Source organism: Pecten maximus, chromosome 8, assembly GCF_902652985.1.
Source record: "Pecten maximus chromosome 8, xPecMax1.1, whole genome shotgun sequence".
In the NCBI taxonomy this organism is placed as follows: Eukaryota; Metazoa; Mollusca; class Bivalvia; order Pectinida; family Pectinidae; genus Pecten; species Pecten maximus.
In genome coordinates this window covers 5167781-5182872 of record NC_047022.1, presented here as the reverse complement: position 1 = coordinate 5182872, position 15092 = coordinate 5167781, and the positions used below count along the sequence as shown (strand labels likewise).

At 37.7% G+C, this 15092-nt stretch overlaps 1 protein-coding gene across 1 annotated transcript; it reads left to right on the top strand.

Moving 5' to 3' along the window:
- Positions 1–3102: 3102 nt before the first annotated feature.
- LOC117332916 lies at positions 3103–4146 on the top strand. Its single transcript, XM_033891984.1, has one exon. It carries the CDS (start codon positions 3103–3105, stop codon positions 4144–4146), a length of 1044 nt encoding a protein of 347 aa, XP_033747875.1.
- The last annotated feature ends 10946 nt before the right edge of the window (positions 4147–15092 follow it).

The following is a 15092-nucleotide window of genomic DNA, read 5'->3' as shown; positions in this document are numbered from 1 at the left end:
CTTGAATACATAATGTTTGGAACGACCAAATACTACAAATGATTATTACATAGAAATACCTGTAATTACATTAATTATGTTAGTGACAGACGCAGGTATGTACGAAATCACGTTATTGTACAATCACAGGGGTACAACCAGGCCCCCCGATTCATCAAAGTTCCTAAGGATGGTTAATCGTGAAAAGCCACCGTAAAGTCGTAGTGAATCTTCTCAGTATTTGATGAACAAACCCGTGGTTTTCTGTTTAACATCCGGGAATGTAACAACGGCTCGCGCAGGTTTGTTTCCCGTTCTATTTTTAGAGGTTTATTATATATGTACTTTACTTATGAATTGTTGACGTAAGTGAACATATTTGACGGAAAATAAATGAAGATCAATCCATAAGGGGTTATGAAGCTTAATTAACATAATAACGTTTTATATTTATACAGACAAAAACATAAAGGTTAGAAGTTTTAAAAAGTTGGTGAAACTGAGGCCGGGACATATACTGGAACTCTGTATATGAACTCGCTATATTTTACGAAACTCGCCATACATACTGTATTTCATTTTAGGCAGCTATGGGGTTCCATACACATACATGTCGATTATTAATCATTTAAACATGTCAGTCTTTAAATATATATATGTAGCGTGGAAATATATTTCACGCTTATGTTTATTAAATTAGAAATGTAGTTTAATTGTATTATTGTTTAGGGTAATATAGTAGTGGGCTATGTATATGTATTACATAGGGTGTGTGTAGGGTCTATATATGTGTGTGTGTATATACGGGGCAGCAGGGAGCTAGTTTTCCTTATAAGGAGTTGTTTACGTTCTGTAGCATCGTGGAGCTGTGTATTAGGGCCCAACCTGATTGACAGGTTGCATAAGGCCCGTGTAAATTTAGTAACAGGTCCTATTTATAACTAGTGTTTAACCAATCAGAGAGAGTGAGGAGCGAGCTGTAAGTAGGTCGGAGGAGCGAGAGGAGCAGGTCTTAACCAATCAGCGTGAGTGAGGAGCGACAGAGGAGCCAAATATAGGTCGGAGGAGCAGATGTTAGCCAATGAAAATGCAGTATGAAAGTGGTATATAAGGGGTGAAAGTGACGAAAACAAGGAGATAAAGTTTTGCTTTGGGAAATACTCCACGCAACTTGTGATAAGATATTGATACTTGGATTTAACTTACACTTTTATGGGATGTACTAAGTGTGTTAGTCTCACTATGGAATACATAAGACTACTGGAAGTTATCACCCGTGGATATTATGTGAAACAGTGTATATTCGATGCGAAGTGTGTACATGTGTACGTCTGAATGGGATTTATGTGAACCTAATGTATGATATGTTGAACTTCATAGATGTGTAAATAAAATTATGTGAATTTTAGTCTGGTGTCATAGTTGTCCCTGCCGTAGTCAGCTTCCATCTCGAACTTTTATTAATAGCGTCTCGTGTATACCCGAGTGGAACGCTACAATTGGTGGCAGCGGTGGGATGGAATGTTTTATGACTACGGTAGCTGGACTTTCACATTATAAGACTATTTGGATTTTACATCTGTGATAATTTTCGACAATGGATATTCCGGACACACCAAGGAGACCATCTCAGCGTGGGCTTACTTCATCGCGTGTGCGTCGAAATTTAAGTTTTGATTTCGATGAGAGTGAAGTCGGGAATAGCGATGGGTCAAGTAGCCCGGCTCGGACTTTAAGAAGTCCAGATGTGGATACACTGGATGTGAACGATATTCCGCATGTGGGGCAAAGGACTCCGGGGAGTAGTTATGGATGTGAGACTACTTCACAGGCGAGAACCACTAATTCACGCATAACGGGGAATCAAAACAAAGGATTTATTTTGAAATGGATTCTTGTGTTGGTGTGTTTGGGAAGTTGTGTTGGTATTCTGTACCACAGATACCCCAACCACGTCATCGTCTGTTTCACTAAGGAGTTTATAGTTTTGGGAACTCTTGTGATACTCCTGTTAATCACATGTTCGCTCGTAGTGAAGTTGTTACGGAATCCCATGATGATAGACATGGTGCAAAATATGTCTCAGGGATTAGATGTATTGGAGACGCCCAGTCGTGAATATGGAGAGCAGTCCACCCGGAACGATATCAGTTTAAGGGGTCAACAAGTTCCGTTGAAGCGGACATTCAGTGGTACCGGTAAAGATATATGGAGTGAATATATCCGGTATTTCGAAAATGTAGCTGACCTGAATGGCTGGACACCTGCCCGGACTTTGCGTATATTTTTCACTGTACTGCGTGGTCAAGCCGAGGTGTATGCTTACGGTCTGAATAATACCGTTAAGCAGGACTGGGATACATTAAAGAATAAAATGGACGACCGGTTTGGACACAGATCCATGAAAGAAAGTTATGTAGCGGAGGCTAAATTAAGGAAACGGAAAACAGACGAATCGTACAGAGATTTCGCACAGACTATGGAAGACTTGTACAGACGAGCATACCCCAACAACAGAGAATATGTGGAGGAGAGCAGTTTAAAAACTTTCCTTAATAACTGTCATTCTTCCGATAATTTCCGTTTAGCGGTTAAACGCATGCGCCCCAAGACATTACAGGAGGCGGTGACATTTGCCATGCAGGAGGAATGTATTCTGTTGGGAGAAAAACGGAACGCTAAGGACCAGAAGCGCTCAGTGTACAATGTGCAAAATATGTCGTCAGCCAAGCAACCCGGAAACGGAAGTACCGGGAAACGTACCACCAAACCGCCGAAACCACTGAAGTGCTTTGAGTGTGGTAGTGAAGAACATCTGAGAAATAAGTGCCCGGATGTTAAGAGAAATTCGACCTCCAATCAAACAAATGAACTGTCGTTAAACGAGTCCCGGCTGGAGCAGTAGGCCGTGCGCCCGCCGAGCAGGAACAGAGGCCTAATACAGGAGTGAAACAAAATTCAACTGTACCCAGCGGAACCTTGAGACAAAAAGAAATTGTACTAAGTGACGCCGAAAACAGGGATACAGAAACAGAGTTTTGTAGTGCTATTTCTTCCGCGGGAAACTGCAGACAGGGAGAGATTAATAACTTACTCGAAGTGAGAGTAAAGTGCGATGCTGCTATGAAAGTGCGTGGTATGGTGGAAGGTACGCCTTTAATCTGGAAAGTCGACACCGGAGCGAGACGGACTTTTATCACCGAAGATACCTACTATAGCATTTATGGAAAGGATCGTCCTATATTGGAGCCTGCTCGTTCCAAGTTCGAGACAGCCGATGGAAACGAGTTGTCGGTGTTAGGGACTACTATTATGTGTTTGACTTTTGGAGATATTAGTGTAAACTTTAGAGTTTTTGTGGCCAATATTAAAACAAATTTATTGGGCCAGGACTTCATAACTCAATTTAAATGTCAATGGGACTATGACAACTGGATGTTTATCATCACGGACAGAAAACCTAAAGATGAATCTGTCAACGAAAACGGATTTAAAAGCAGCAGAGTGGTCAGTATGGACACTGTAACTATACCTGCTAAACACGAAATGGTGGTGAGATCAAGACTGACCAGAACAACTAACTCACATGTTGGAGTTCTCGTACCTGAGAAAGTGTTTATTCATTCTCACGGATTAGCCTTAGCGAATGTTCTTGTTGATACTTCACACAAATCGCTATATACGAGATTATTTAACCCTGGTGACGAGCCAGTCACAGTGAAGAAAGAGACCAACATGGCTGTTTTTGTACCGGTGAAAGATATCGGCAGGACGGTTTCAGACGTTGATAACATTGCCGAGCACGATGACATGTTACCGGAATATTTGATGGAAATGTACGAACGTGGATGTACTAACCTGAATTCTGAGGAACGTGCGCAGTTCAGGCAGTTCTTGATAAAACACCAGACCACATTTGCGGATCCTAAGGGAAAGATGGGAAGAACTACGTTGGGCGAGCATACTATAAAATTAAAGGATCCCGTACCATTTAAGGAGGCACCACGGAGAGTGCCTATATACAAACGTAAAATCTTGGATGAAGAAATAGCCAAGTTAGAACAACAAGGATTGATAGAGCGATCGGAGAGTCCATGGAGTTCACAACTTGTTTTGGTCCAAAAGCGGGACAATTCCTGGAGAGTGTGTGGATTACCGGCGACTTAATGAGAAAACTATTAAGGATTACAGTGGAACATTGCAGTGCTTTATCTGGATGATATTATTGTGTACGGAAAGGATTTCGGACAACATTTGGACAACTTGACGGCAGTCTTGGAAAGGCTTGACGGTGCCAATTTAAAGTTGAAGGCCAAAAAGTGTCACTTTTTCTGCAGAGAAGTGACGTTCCTGGGGCATGTGGTGTCACAGGATGGCGTCCGAACTGACCCTTCAAAAATAGAGGCAATATCGAAGATGAAAGCGCCAGAGACCGTTTCAGAGTTAAGAACTTTCCTAGGATTAGCGTCCTATTACAGGAAGTTTGTTAAAAACTTCGCATTAATAGCGAAGTGTCTACACGACCTTACCAAGAAAGGTAAATCATGGATGTGGACGGAAGAACACTCTACAGCTTTTAATGAGCTGAAGGAACGGTTAACATCAACTCCTATTTTGAGCTATCCAGACGTAAACGGGGGTAATTAAATTCATACTTGACACGGATGCCAGCAATTACGCTATAGGAGCAGTGTTGTCACAAGTCCAGGAAGGCCAGGAAGTGGTTATTGCGTACGCCAGTAGGTCTCTAAGTAAAGCTGAGCGTAATTATTGTGTGACCCGGAAAGAGATGTTGGCCGTTGTTTTCTTTGTGAAATACTTCCGGCATTATCTGATTGGACGTGAATTCTTGCTACGGACGGATCATGGATCGTTGACTTGGCTGTACAAATTCAAGGAACCAGATGGGCAGATTTGCAGGTGGATACAGCGACTGAGTCCATTTGATTTTAAGATCCAACACTCGCCTACATCAAAGCCTGTTGTGTTACACGCGGACAACTTAAAGCCATACCGGGGAAGTGAAACTCGCCCGAGGGTGGACACCCCCGAACCAGTGATGCGTGACGATGAAACGCCCGACCCTTCTTTAGCGTTACCTGAGGAGTCAGATAGCGACGAATCAGAGAGCGAGAGCCCGACTCCATCCGTTACCAAGATGACAAAAAGGGGTCAACCCACATTAGACTCTTCCAAACCGGGGGATGGAGACCTGTCAACCCCGGTTGTCAAGGTGACTCGACTTGGCAGGGCCATACGAAAACCAGCTCGACTTATTGAGACATAGTGTTCAACTGTATACTGATTCCAACTATGGACAATCACGAACACATATGCAGATACTGCGGGGTTTATTTCCGAGAATCCAGGAATCTATCCAGACATGTACGTGAGAAACATGAAGAGAACACCAAATCTTTGAAAGTATGTGAAGACTGTGGGAAAACATTTTCCAGAGGCAGCAACCTGAAGAGGCACCAGAGAAATCACTGTTGTGGTCCCACACGCCAACCCTGCTTTGACGAAAGGAATGATTGGGATATTGAGGAACTGTGGAACTGATTTAGCGTGCCTACCTGTACCATGCCAACAGAACAATGTTTTTTCTGGTGATGGTATGCCGGAATGTCCGGACCGTAGTTGGCCGGCTGATTAACTACATGCAGATCTAGGGTACAGTGACGTCAGCGAAGAAGAGGTGGAGGTAAAGCAGACGGCAGAGCGAGCCCCAGCATACAGTGACGTCAGCGAGGACGAGGTGGAACATGAACCTATGACCGGAACCAGTAATGTGTTTGTGTGCAATGTCAGTACACAAACCATCATGATATCCATGACTCTGACCACCACCACATTTACAGATGGAGTCCAGGAAGTCCGACGGGATACATCTATTGGTTACTCGGAAGGTGTGGACCCTGAGTTCGTCGACTTTCCGAGATTGGTACGGGAGACATTGGAGGAAATACCACAACATTTTGCCAATATGGGGACGCGCCAATACACAGAATTCGATGTCTGAATGGATTTATTAATGAGACTTTTAGATGCTGAAAAGACATTCTGTGATTTTTGAATAATGTGACATTCAATGGATTTTATTGTGTGACCATTTAAAGGACCCTGGATAATGAACTTTATTTGGATAACGGTACGTTCTCCGATATTTGGTCCGGATATGATAAACACTGTGTTAACGATTGACTTTAACCATAAAAGCAAACATTACGTTATCATCATGTGGAACATTTTTCTACTAGTTGTAATATTTTCTCACTGGATTTACTTCGTGTTTTGTGTTCATAACATTATGATTGACGCTGTATTTTATTTGAATCATTTGTGATTGAAATATTATTGTGCGAGTGAGTTGATAATGTAAACCGTTTTCAATGCTTATACATGTATATTGAACATTTTTCTGAAATAGACAGGATTTGATTGTTATCTCTTTAACTTTTGTCGGAGACAAAACTTAGTAAGTTGGGGGTAGTGTAGCGTGGAAATATATTTCACGCTTATGTTTATTAAATTAGAAATGTAGTTTAATTGTATTATTGTTTAGGGTAATATAGTAGTGGGCTATGTATATGTATTACATAGGGTGTGTGTAGGGTCTATATATGTGTGTGTGTATATACGGGGCAGCAGGGAGCTAGTTTTCCTTATAAGGAGTTGTTTACGTTCTGTAGCATCGTGGAGCTGTGTATTAGGGCCCAACCTGATTGACAGGTTGCATAAGGCCCGTGTAAATTTAGTAACAGGTCCTATTTATAACTAGTGTTTAACCAATCAGAGAGAGTGAGGAGCGAGCTGTAAGTAGGTCGGAGGAGCGAGAGGAGCAGGTCTTAACCAATCAGCGTGAGTGAGGAGCGACAGAGGAGCCAAATATAGGTCAGAGGAGCAGATGTTAGCCAATGAAAATGCAGTATGAAAGTGGTATATAAGGGGTGAAAGTGACGAAAACAAGGAGATAAAGTTTTACTTTGGGAAATACTCCACGCAACTTGTGATAAGATATTGATACTTGGATTTAACTTACATTTTTATGGGATGTACTAAGTGTGTTAGTCTCACTATGGAATACATAAGACTACTGGAAGTTATCACCCGTGGATATTATGTGAAACAGTGTATATTCGATGCGAAGTGTGTACATGTGTACGTCTGAATGGGATTTATGTGAACCTAATGTATGATATGTTGAACTTCATAGATGTGTAAATAAAATTATGTGAATTTTAGTCTGGTGTCATAGTTGTCCCTGCCGTAGTCAGCTTCCATCTCGAACTTTTATTAATAGCGTCTCGTGTATACCCGAGTGGAACGCTACATATAAATGCATAAATAATCGATATATACTCACAGATCTATAAATGGGCACACCTTTTAACGGACTGTGTATGAAGCCGTCAACACGTGTTCCCATTGCCTGTTGACCTCCGAGCACTTGACTTATATATGTTGGTCAGCTCAAAACAAAGAGCTACTGAGACTGGCGTGAACACCGGCGACTGTTTTACAGTCGAGAGTTGTATGGTAGTTCATCCGGGCCACATGATAACAATTCTAGTATCGGTATAATGTAATTAAGTCAACTGGCCTTGATAAATAAGTATATAATGTAAGTCAATTAACCCTGACAAGATTTTAGTAAAACCATTTATATATAATAATACTTGGTAGATATCTCTTTAATGACGTCGTGTCATATATGTTAGCGTCATGCTGGGGAAACCCGTCCGTGCACCCGTAGCCACATTTCCGGTTGACTGACCACGTGCACGACCTGGAGCTAATCACCTACATGTAAAAGTCAAACATATGCATGTTCCCACGTGCGTTGTCCTACCTTTACTTTGATTACAACAGATTTTAAAACATTTATATTTTTTATGAAACTATATATAATGATATGCTTACATGTATACTTGGAGAGATTTACGCGAAGAGTATTTTTTAACTCTAGCTAGCTTGAGATCGAGAAACCCACTAATATCCACGTGCATTGTAGACGCCACAAACGTGTAAAATGAAAACGAGGTTTTGGGACACACAGCCAACCACATCACTTCAGACGGTCTTAACGTCTTTGTACAATTAATTAAAAATCAATCACGATAGCTCATACAGGTATTCCGTCTTTAATTTACCTTAGTATTTCAGGCGTTTCTGCAACAGTTTTCCAATAAATGAATTAATGAAAATAACTAATTTTGTTTAAAATTAAAATTACTGTATTATAATAGTTTGTAACATTTGCGGAGAATTTAATTTCTCGGTCATATTAAATAATGCGCAAGTATAAATACAAACATGTACACAGCAAATGTTAAGATTAACAAGAAATATCTTTAAAAAAGATAAACGGCATAGTTTTAATGCTGTGGTTATAATGTAAAACTGCAGGTGAAATAAGTTAATGAACTACATTTTAATTAATAAATGCGCAGTTTCAGGACGGACAACAAAATTATATCAGTTTGAATCATTTTTGGTGATAATAGGACTGCAAATGTGTCATTTGAATAGATGCATCCACTTATTCAGCTTGCATTCAATTTAAAAGGGACACCACGGTAAAAACGTTGCTTGACCAATCGATTTAGTTGGGAATCCCCCTCTTAATTTAGCGCGGAAATTATTTTTAAATCATTACGTGACTGTTTTGAAATCGTGGCAACACAAACAGACGATAGTTTACAAGGCGATATCTATATTCCATCTGGGTTAGTTGGATAACGATATTATACAGTGGTTTAAATGTTAAATTACACGTTCTGTATATATTACGGCACACATATTTATGTGTAAATAAGTGTAAACACTGTTCATATAGTATAGTGACAGTAGCGATGTACTGGTACAGACTGTGTAAATATTACCGAGCTTGTGGAACTATTACCGAGTTTGTGTTAATATTACCGAGTTTGTGTAAATATTACCGAGATTGTCATGACCTACTATCAAACAATCAAGCAGAATACGAGCGGCGTCCGTATTACTGCTGTTTTCATGTTTGAACTGTTACAATCTATTGTACTGCTTCCCAAGTTTAATTCTAGGATTGTGTTTGACCCATTTTCCTATTATTCTCTTCATTGCGGAGGCTGTTATCGTTTCCAACCGCAGTCGATTCACATTGGAAGCCATTTTTGATTCCATGTGTTTTAGTTTGTTGTTCGCATGCGTTTATCGTCACAAAATGTCACAAAATTTGCATATTCAGAGTGATAACATTTTAAAAATTGATAATTTATGTTTTTATGTACATACATCATCAAATTCGAATGGTTATTGTTCAGAAGGTTATTTTTTTAAAAGATATACCCAATAATATGATAGAAAATACAAAATAAATATTGGTTTACCGTGAGGTCCCTTTAACTTTGCTTCGTTTTTAACTGTATATCTGCATTTTGCATTGACCGCTACATTGACCAATCACGTACTTCATCTTGACCAGAAACGCCACCTGTCGCGTCATATCCGGGGCCAAAACAAAATTAGACGGCTATGCCGAAAAAAAGAAACAAAACAAATGTAAATAGCTAGAGTCTTTGCCGGCAGAATTTCTAAATTGCGAGGTTAGGCAAAATTTAATACACCCCACCCCTCCCTCCCCCTTCCCGAATCTGTGACAACCGCAAAATTGTATAACCGTAAGCCACTATACAATATAATGATATATAAGTTTGGTGATATACTATTGCGACTGGTTTTTACAACAGACATCACTAAATGACTGGATGGTCAAATGAAATTACGTCTTTCATATTAAGTCCGTGTTATAAGATCTAGGTATAATTGGTATATTGGGGCATACGTATCAATCAAAATAACATTATCATCATAATATAGTATGTTTGAAACTGTTTTCTTATCAACATTACGCGACCTAGCATTTTGGTGGCTCACTCGATGCCATTCCACGTTTATTAGTCACCTACCGGTGAAACATTTTACTAGTTTTCCTTCTCAACAGTCTGCTGCTGTCTGTCCGTCCGTCTACTCAGTCTACTTAGTTTTCTGCACATTCCTCAGCCATGCATTAGTATATGTTGGTACAAGTTAGTATGTAACTTCAGTATGAGCATCTCTAAATGAAGTTCGAGTTTCAGGGTTTTTGGGTCAAGATCACCATTACTTTTTTGGCGGGGCCGGTAGAGGTCTATTCGGCTAACCTCGGCCGATTCCGGTACCCTTCATCGTCAATCAGATAACCTCGGGCCTTTCCGGCAAGCTAGGAAAAACACCTCGGAACGCGAAAAAAACCCCATTATTTTCTTCTACGAAAATGGTCCCAACCGGCTTTCGTAATATATGTCTAATATTCCATGTACATAAAAAAATAGTTGTCTTGTACGTACAACTTACTATCTTAAAAATCTTTAATGAATATGATAATTATCAATAATATACATACACATATAAGTATAAATTGTACGTACAACCAGAGACCTATATACTATAGGTCTCTGATATAGGTCTCTGGTACAACAGACATGGTGTAATTATAAATGTTTAAGTAATTACCTACGACCATAAACATATATAACATGTTTCTGCTACAATACATTTGATCAGGTAGTTGAATGTTATGTGTAACAAATGATTAAAGGTTGTTTTTAATCATAGTGTCATTATAAAAATGTGGGGAAATGATTATAAAGAAAAAGAAAATACATAAGATTATCATTATATATTTACATTCCTAATGTAGTTTGCTGATATGAACATACCAAGTGAAAACAACAAACATATGACCATGAATACACTATGGAAACCGTATGAAAACATTGTCTCTCGTGCAAATCGCCTGATTAATCCGATCATATTAATACGCCATCGACAGTAAGACAGGAAGAGTAGCTTCCCTTGGATCGATAACGTTGGTACGAGATAAGTGTTAAAAATATTGAGAGAGCATATACATTTTATTTAATTATACCATAATTCAAGAATTAAATAATAAATAAATATTATACAAAATTAAACAAAAAAGACCGGAAATGCGGAACGACATTAAAACAATGGCGTGGTGCATAGGCGGGATATGTAGCTAGCTACTGGTATTCATAGCCGCAATGAAAATTAAAAAAATCTATTCAATCCATATATATTATTCACAAATACTCTTTCTATATATATATCATACTTTCCATTCTTGACTAATAACCAGATACTAATTATTTGAAATAAATGTAATATATTATGGAGAGAACTTTAATATATGCTTAGCCTGATGTTCAATCCATTTCATTTCCAATGAAATATGTTGAAATGAAATATTAATGTGGGACGAAGTCTGGTGAAGCTTTCATGGGAAAAATCTGTGATTTTTTTTATGATATATGAAAGTTTATTCAAGCAAAAAAATGGTTTTATTTTATATATAAAATTTTTTTAATATTACGAAAGAAACAAATTGTCTGTGAAGTCTATTACTTTGTATATTTATCCGTGAATTGTTTGAAACTGGATTTACTTATCTTTTCCAATCTGCTTGTACTGACGATGTGAAAATTCCAAAAGGTTTAGATCTATAAAGTAAATAACTCTCTCTAATCAGAACAAATCATTTATCTACATGTATTTGAAAAAGCCATCATTCATTTAACTAATTGCTCAGAGAAAATTTTGTTTATGATTCTCATCGGGCCTGTCACTTTTTACATGAGCCAGAAGTACTTCAGGAAATATACTTAGATTAAATTATGTCACGGTCAAATTATGTCACGGTCTTTGGATTAGGGTTCAAGGTGTCAAACCACGCGGCGGCCGTTTCAGTGATTTCAGCCGCACTGATGACCTGACCAAGAGTTATTAACTCCGCCTGCCCGTGTTGTGAAAGGAGGATCTACTAATCTAGAGTAGCGAGGAGAGGTCATGACTTTCATCGAGACTGCAAGAAAAATACACGTTCCCGTCAGATGCCTTCACGCTTACCGGGACGCCGAATAAAACCTAGATCTTAATGAAGATGTTTACGTGTTATTTCAGGTGAGAACATTTTTTTTTTCGTATATCGTTTTAGATCTAAATTTCACGCACTTTGTTTGAAAATAGCTATTGTCGTTGTCTGTACATTTCTGTTTTTATATCATTTCAATATATGTTGCTTTTTCTCAACTAAGTATTCTAGTATTATATAAGTTATATAAATGGAAATCCCTCAAGTCACATTTCGAAGTGTATTATAATAAGTCTTTATCATATAAATCTGTGCATTCACATTCCATCGTTGAAGATAGATATATAAACATATATGTACTGATTTTCCTACAATATCCCTATGATATAAAATATCACCAGCACTATATTTATATATATGGGAGTAGAATTCCCCCAAAAGTATTATGAACATTGATATTTGAAAGTATCGAGGACACTAGCCCGGGTTTCCTCTGGCCCTGACAGACCTGGTGTCAGGGCCAGAGGAAACTCGGGCTACGAGGACACATATTGGTGTTAAGCCACGCCCGATTTTATTGTGTTTGTACAGAAAGCTTGGCGACATCAAACGGTGTCAAGTTCAAGTTCAATTTATTCCAAGGACCTATCGGCCCATAAGTGAAAATAACAACATGGTAATGCATAGGTATACAATAAAACAGTTACATGGTCGGAGAGTGTTCAACATAATATTGTAAGCTTATACATCTCATTAGTTTAACAAAATAATATTTAACTATTAACTTTTTCTGCCCTTTTGCTAAAAGCTACATGGATAAATTTACCAGTTTTATTTAGTTCTGTTACATTATTCACGCTTAATAATTTGACTAATTTGAAAACACTTGGCTTTCTGTAATAATAATTTTTAATATATTTTTGACGAAGATCAGAGCAGAGGCCTATTAAATATTTAGTATATAGGTCTCTGTCAGAGTAAAATCGGAGAATTCCACGTTTTCATATGCAAATGTAGTATTACGCTGTAACTCTACACCATGGTGTCCGGGTCAGAGGAAGCTCGGGCTATAGATTCCACTGAGAAGCTCGCGCCATATATGACCAGGTGTGATTACCGTAAAGTCGCTTTGTAAGAAGTTTACAGGTAAAATAAATCTGAACAGAGATTTTATGTCAGAATTAAGTGATCCGTAATTTTATAATGAATTTAATGAAATAAGTGACGATAGAAACATTTATTGGACATTTTGCATTTTTCATAATTTTGGATTTCTTCGCCGTCTAATTTCGCTTCGTAAAATGTTTTATTTGAAAATTATTTGATTTCATCTCAGTCAGCTGTCTGTCTTTTGAAAGTGATATGTTTAATTGCTGTTCCTCATTGTTATCGGGTTAAACCACACAATATGTATGTACATTTAAATTTGATGTTTATTGAGTTGTTTAACTAGTCTGACCAGGTATGACACCTAGCCTCTAACAAAGGCAATTAAGGTAATTATCTCACCTGTCTGAAATATGACCAACTGAGTACTAAAATGCCACCTGTCAATCATTTGTATTGATCGAATGGTCATGAGAGGATAATTAGACAGGTAGGTAGGTATACTTGGATGTAGCATATTGTACATAAAAAGAAGTTTATGTTTTTCGGCATAGTCGTATAATTTTCTTTTGGCCCCGAATATGACGCGACAGGTGGCGTTACTGATCAAGATTAAGTATGTGATTGGTCAATGTAGCGGTCAATGCAAAATGCAGATACATGTATGCAGTTAAAAACGAAACAATGTTAAGATTGAATGCAAGCTAAATAAGTGGATGTATCTTTTCAAATGACACATTAATAAAATCCTATTCCTGATTCAAATACAGTCTTATTATTACCAAAAATGATTCAAACTGATCTAATTTTGTTATCCGTGCTGAAACGCATTAGTTCGTTGATTTATTTCACCAGCAGTATCACATTATAACCACCAGTATTAAAACTATGCCGTTTATCTTTTTTAAAGACATTTCTTGTTTATCTCTATTCTCAAGCTTTTCCCATCCAAATTCTTGATAGATTACATTATGAGGTGTATACCCTTTCAAAGTCTATAAGTCAAATACATGTAGTTTGGTTGCAGGATGTGTATTTATAAGCAGTATATGTTAACTGTATACGAATTGGAGAATGGTCACTTCAGATGTATTTTAAAATTATATTGCAGTTATTTGTAAAGACTGCATCAATAGATGTTGAAGTATTCTCAGTAATTCTTGTTGGTTGTTTAACTATACTTTTTAAGTTAAATTTTGTTAGCAATCGAGAGAGGTGTGAGTTTGGCTGTATAGTCAGCATATCAATATTAATATCACCAGTGATGAGAATATCTAGATTGGTATCAGTTACTGTAGTTACGTTATCATCAAGTTTATTCCAGTAATCCATTGTTGATTCTGGCCTATAAATACATCCTAATACAAAATTAGGACATTCAACCATAACGTTTTTTTGAATTAATAGTGCCATTTTATGAGTCCCAAGAGGTCACTAGTGCTGTATATGTACATTATATAACTATGTTTTATTATGTCATTATGATTATGTAGTACCTATAGTATCACTAGGTCCCATTACATCTCTCTCTCTCTCCTCCCCCTCTATCTCTCTCTCTCTCTATCATAAATAGTTTTGTTTTTAAGTTATACTATTTGACTAATAAATGGCTATACAGTGTTGTCACCCGCCAATCTGTTATTTAAGGAGACAGATTTAAAGTATTTTTATACTTTTTTTTCTGAATCCTTTTATTATTATGTACATGACATGTAAATATTGAATAAAATATTGTTTAAACTAACCATTACTTCGAGCCAAAGTATTTCAATATCAACATTTTCCAGATCTATTCTCCTTAATATTTTACTGTATTTTTGCAGTAAACTGTTAGACCATCACCACAACCAGTTATTCTGTCTTTACAATAGCATTCATAAGATATCATTTTAATGTCTTCATCTGAGGACCAGGGTTTTGCTCACTAAGTTAACTGTTATATATCCATGGTCCGGATATCAATAGCAAGACTTTAACCACATTTAGATTAAATTCGTTATTTGACATATTAAAATTCGATTTGAAGTATGATTATGAAAACATGTCATGCATAGCCGTGATCCGACCAAGTACATGCGACCCCTCACTGGCG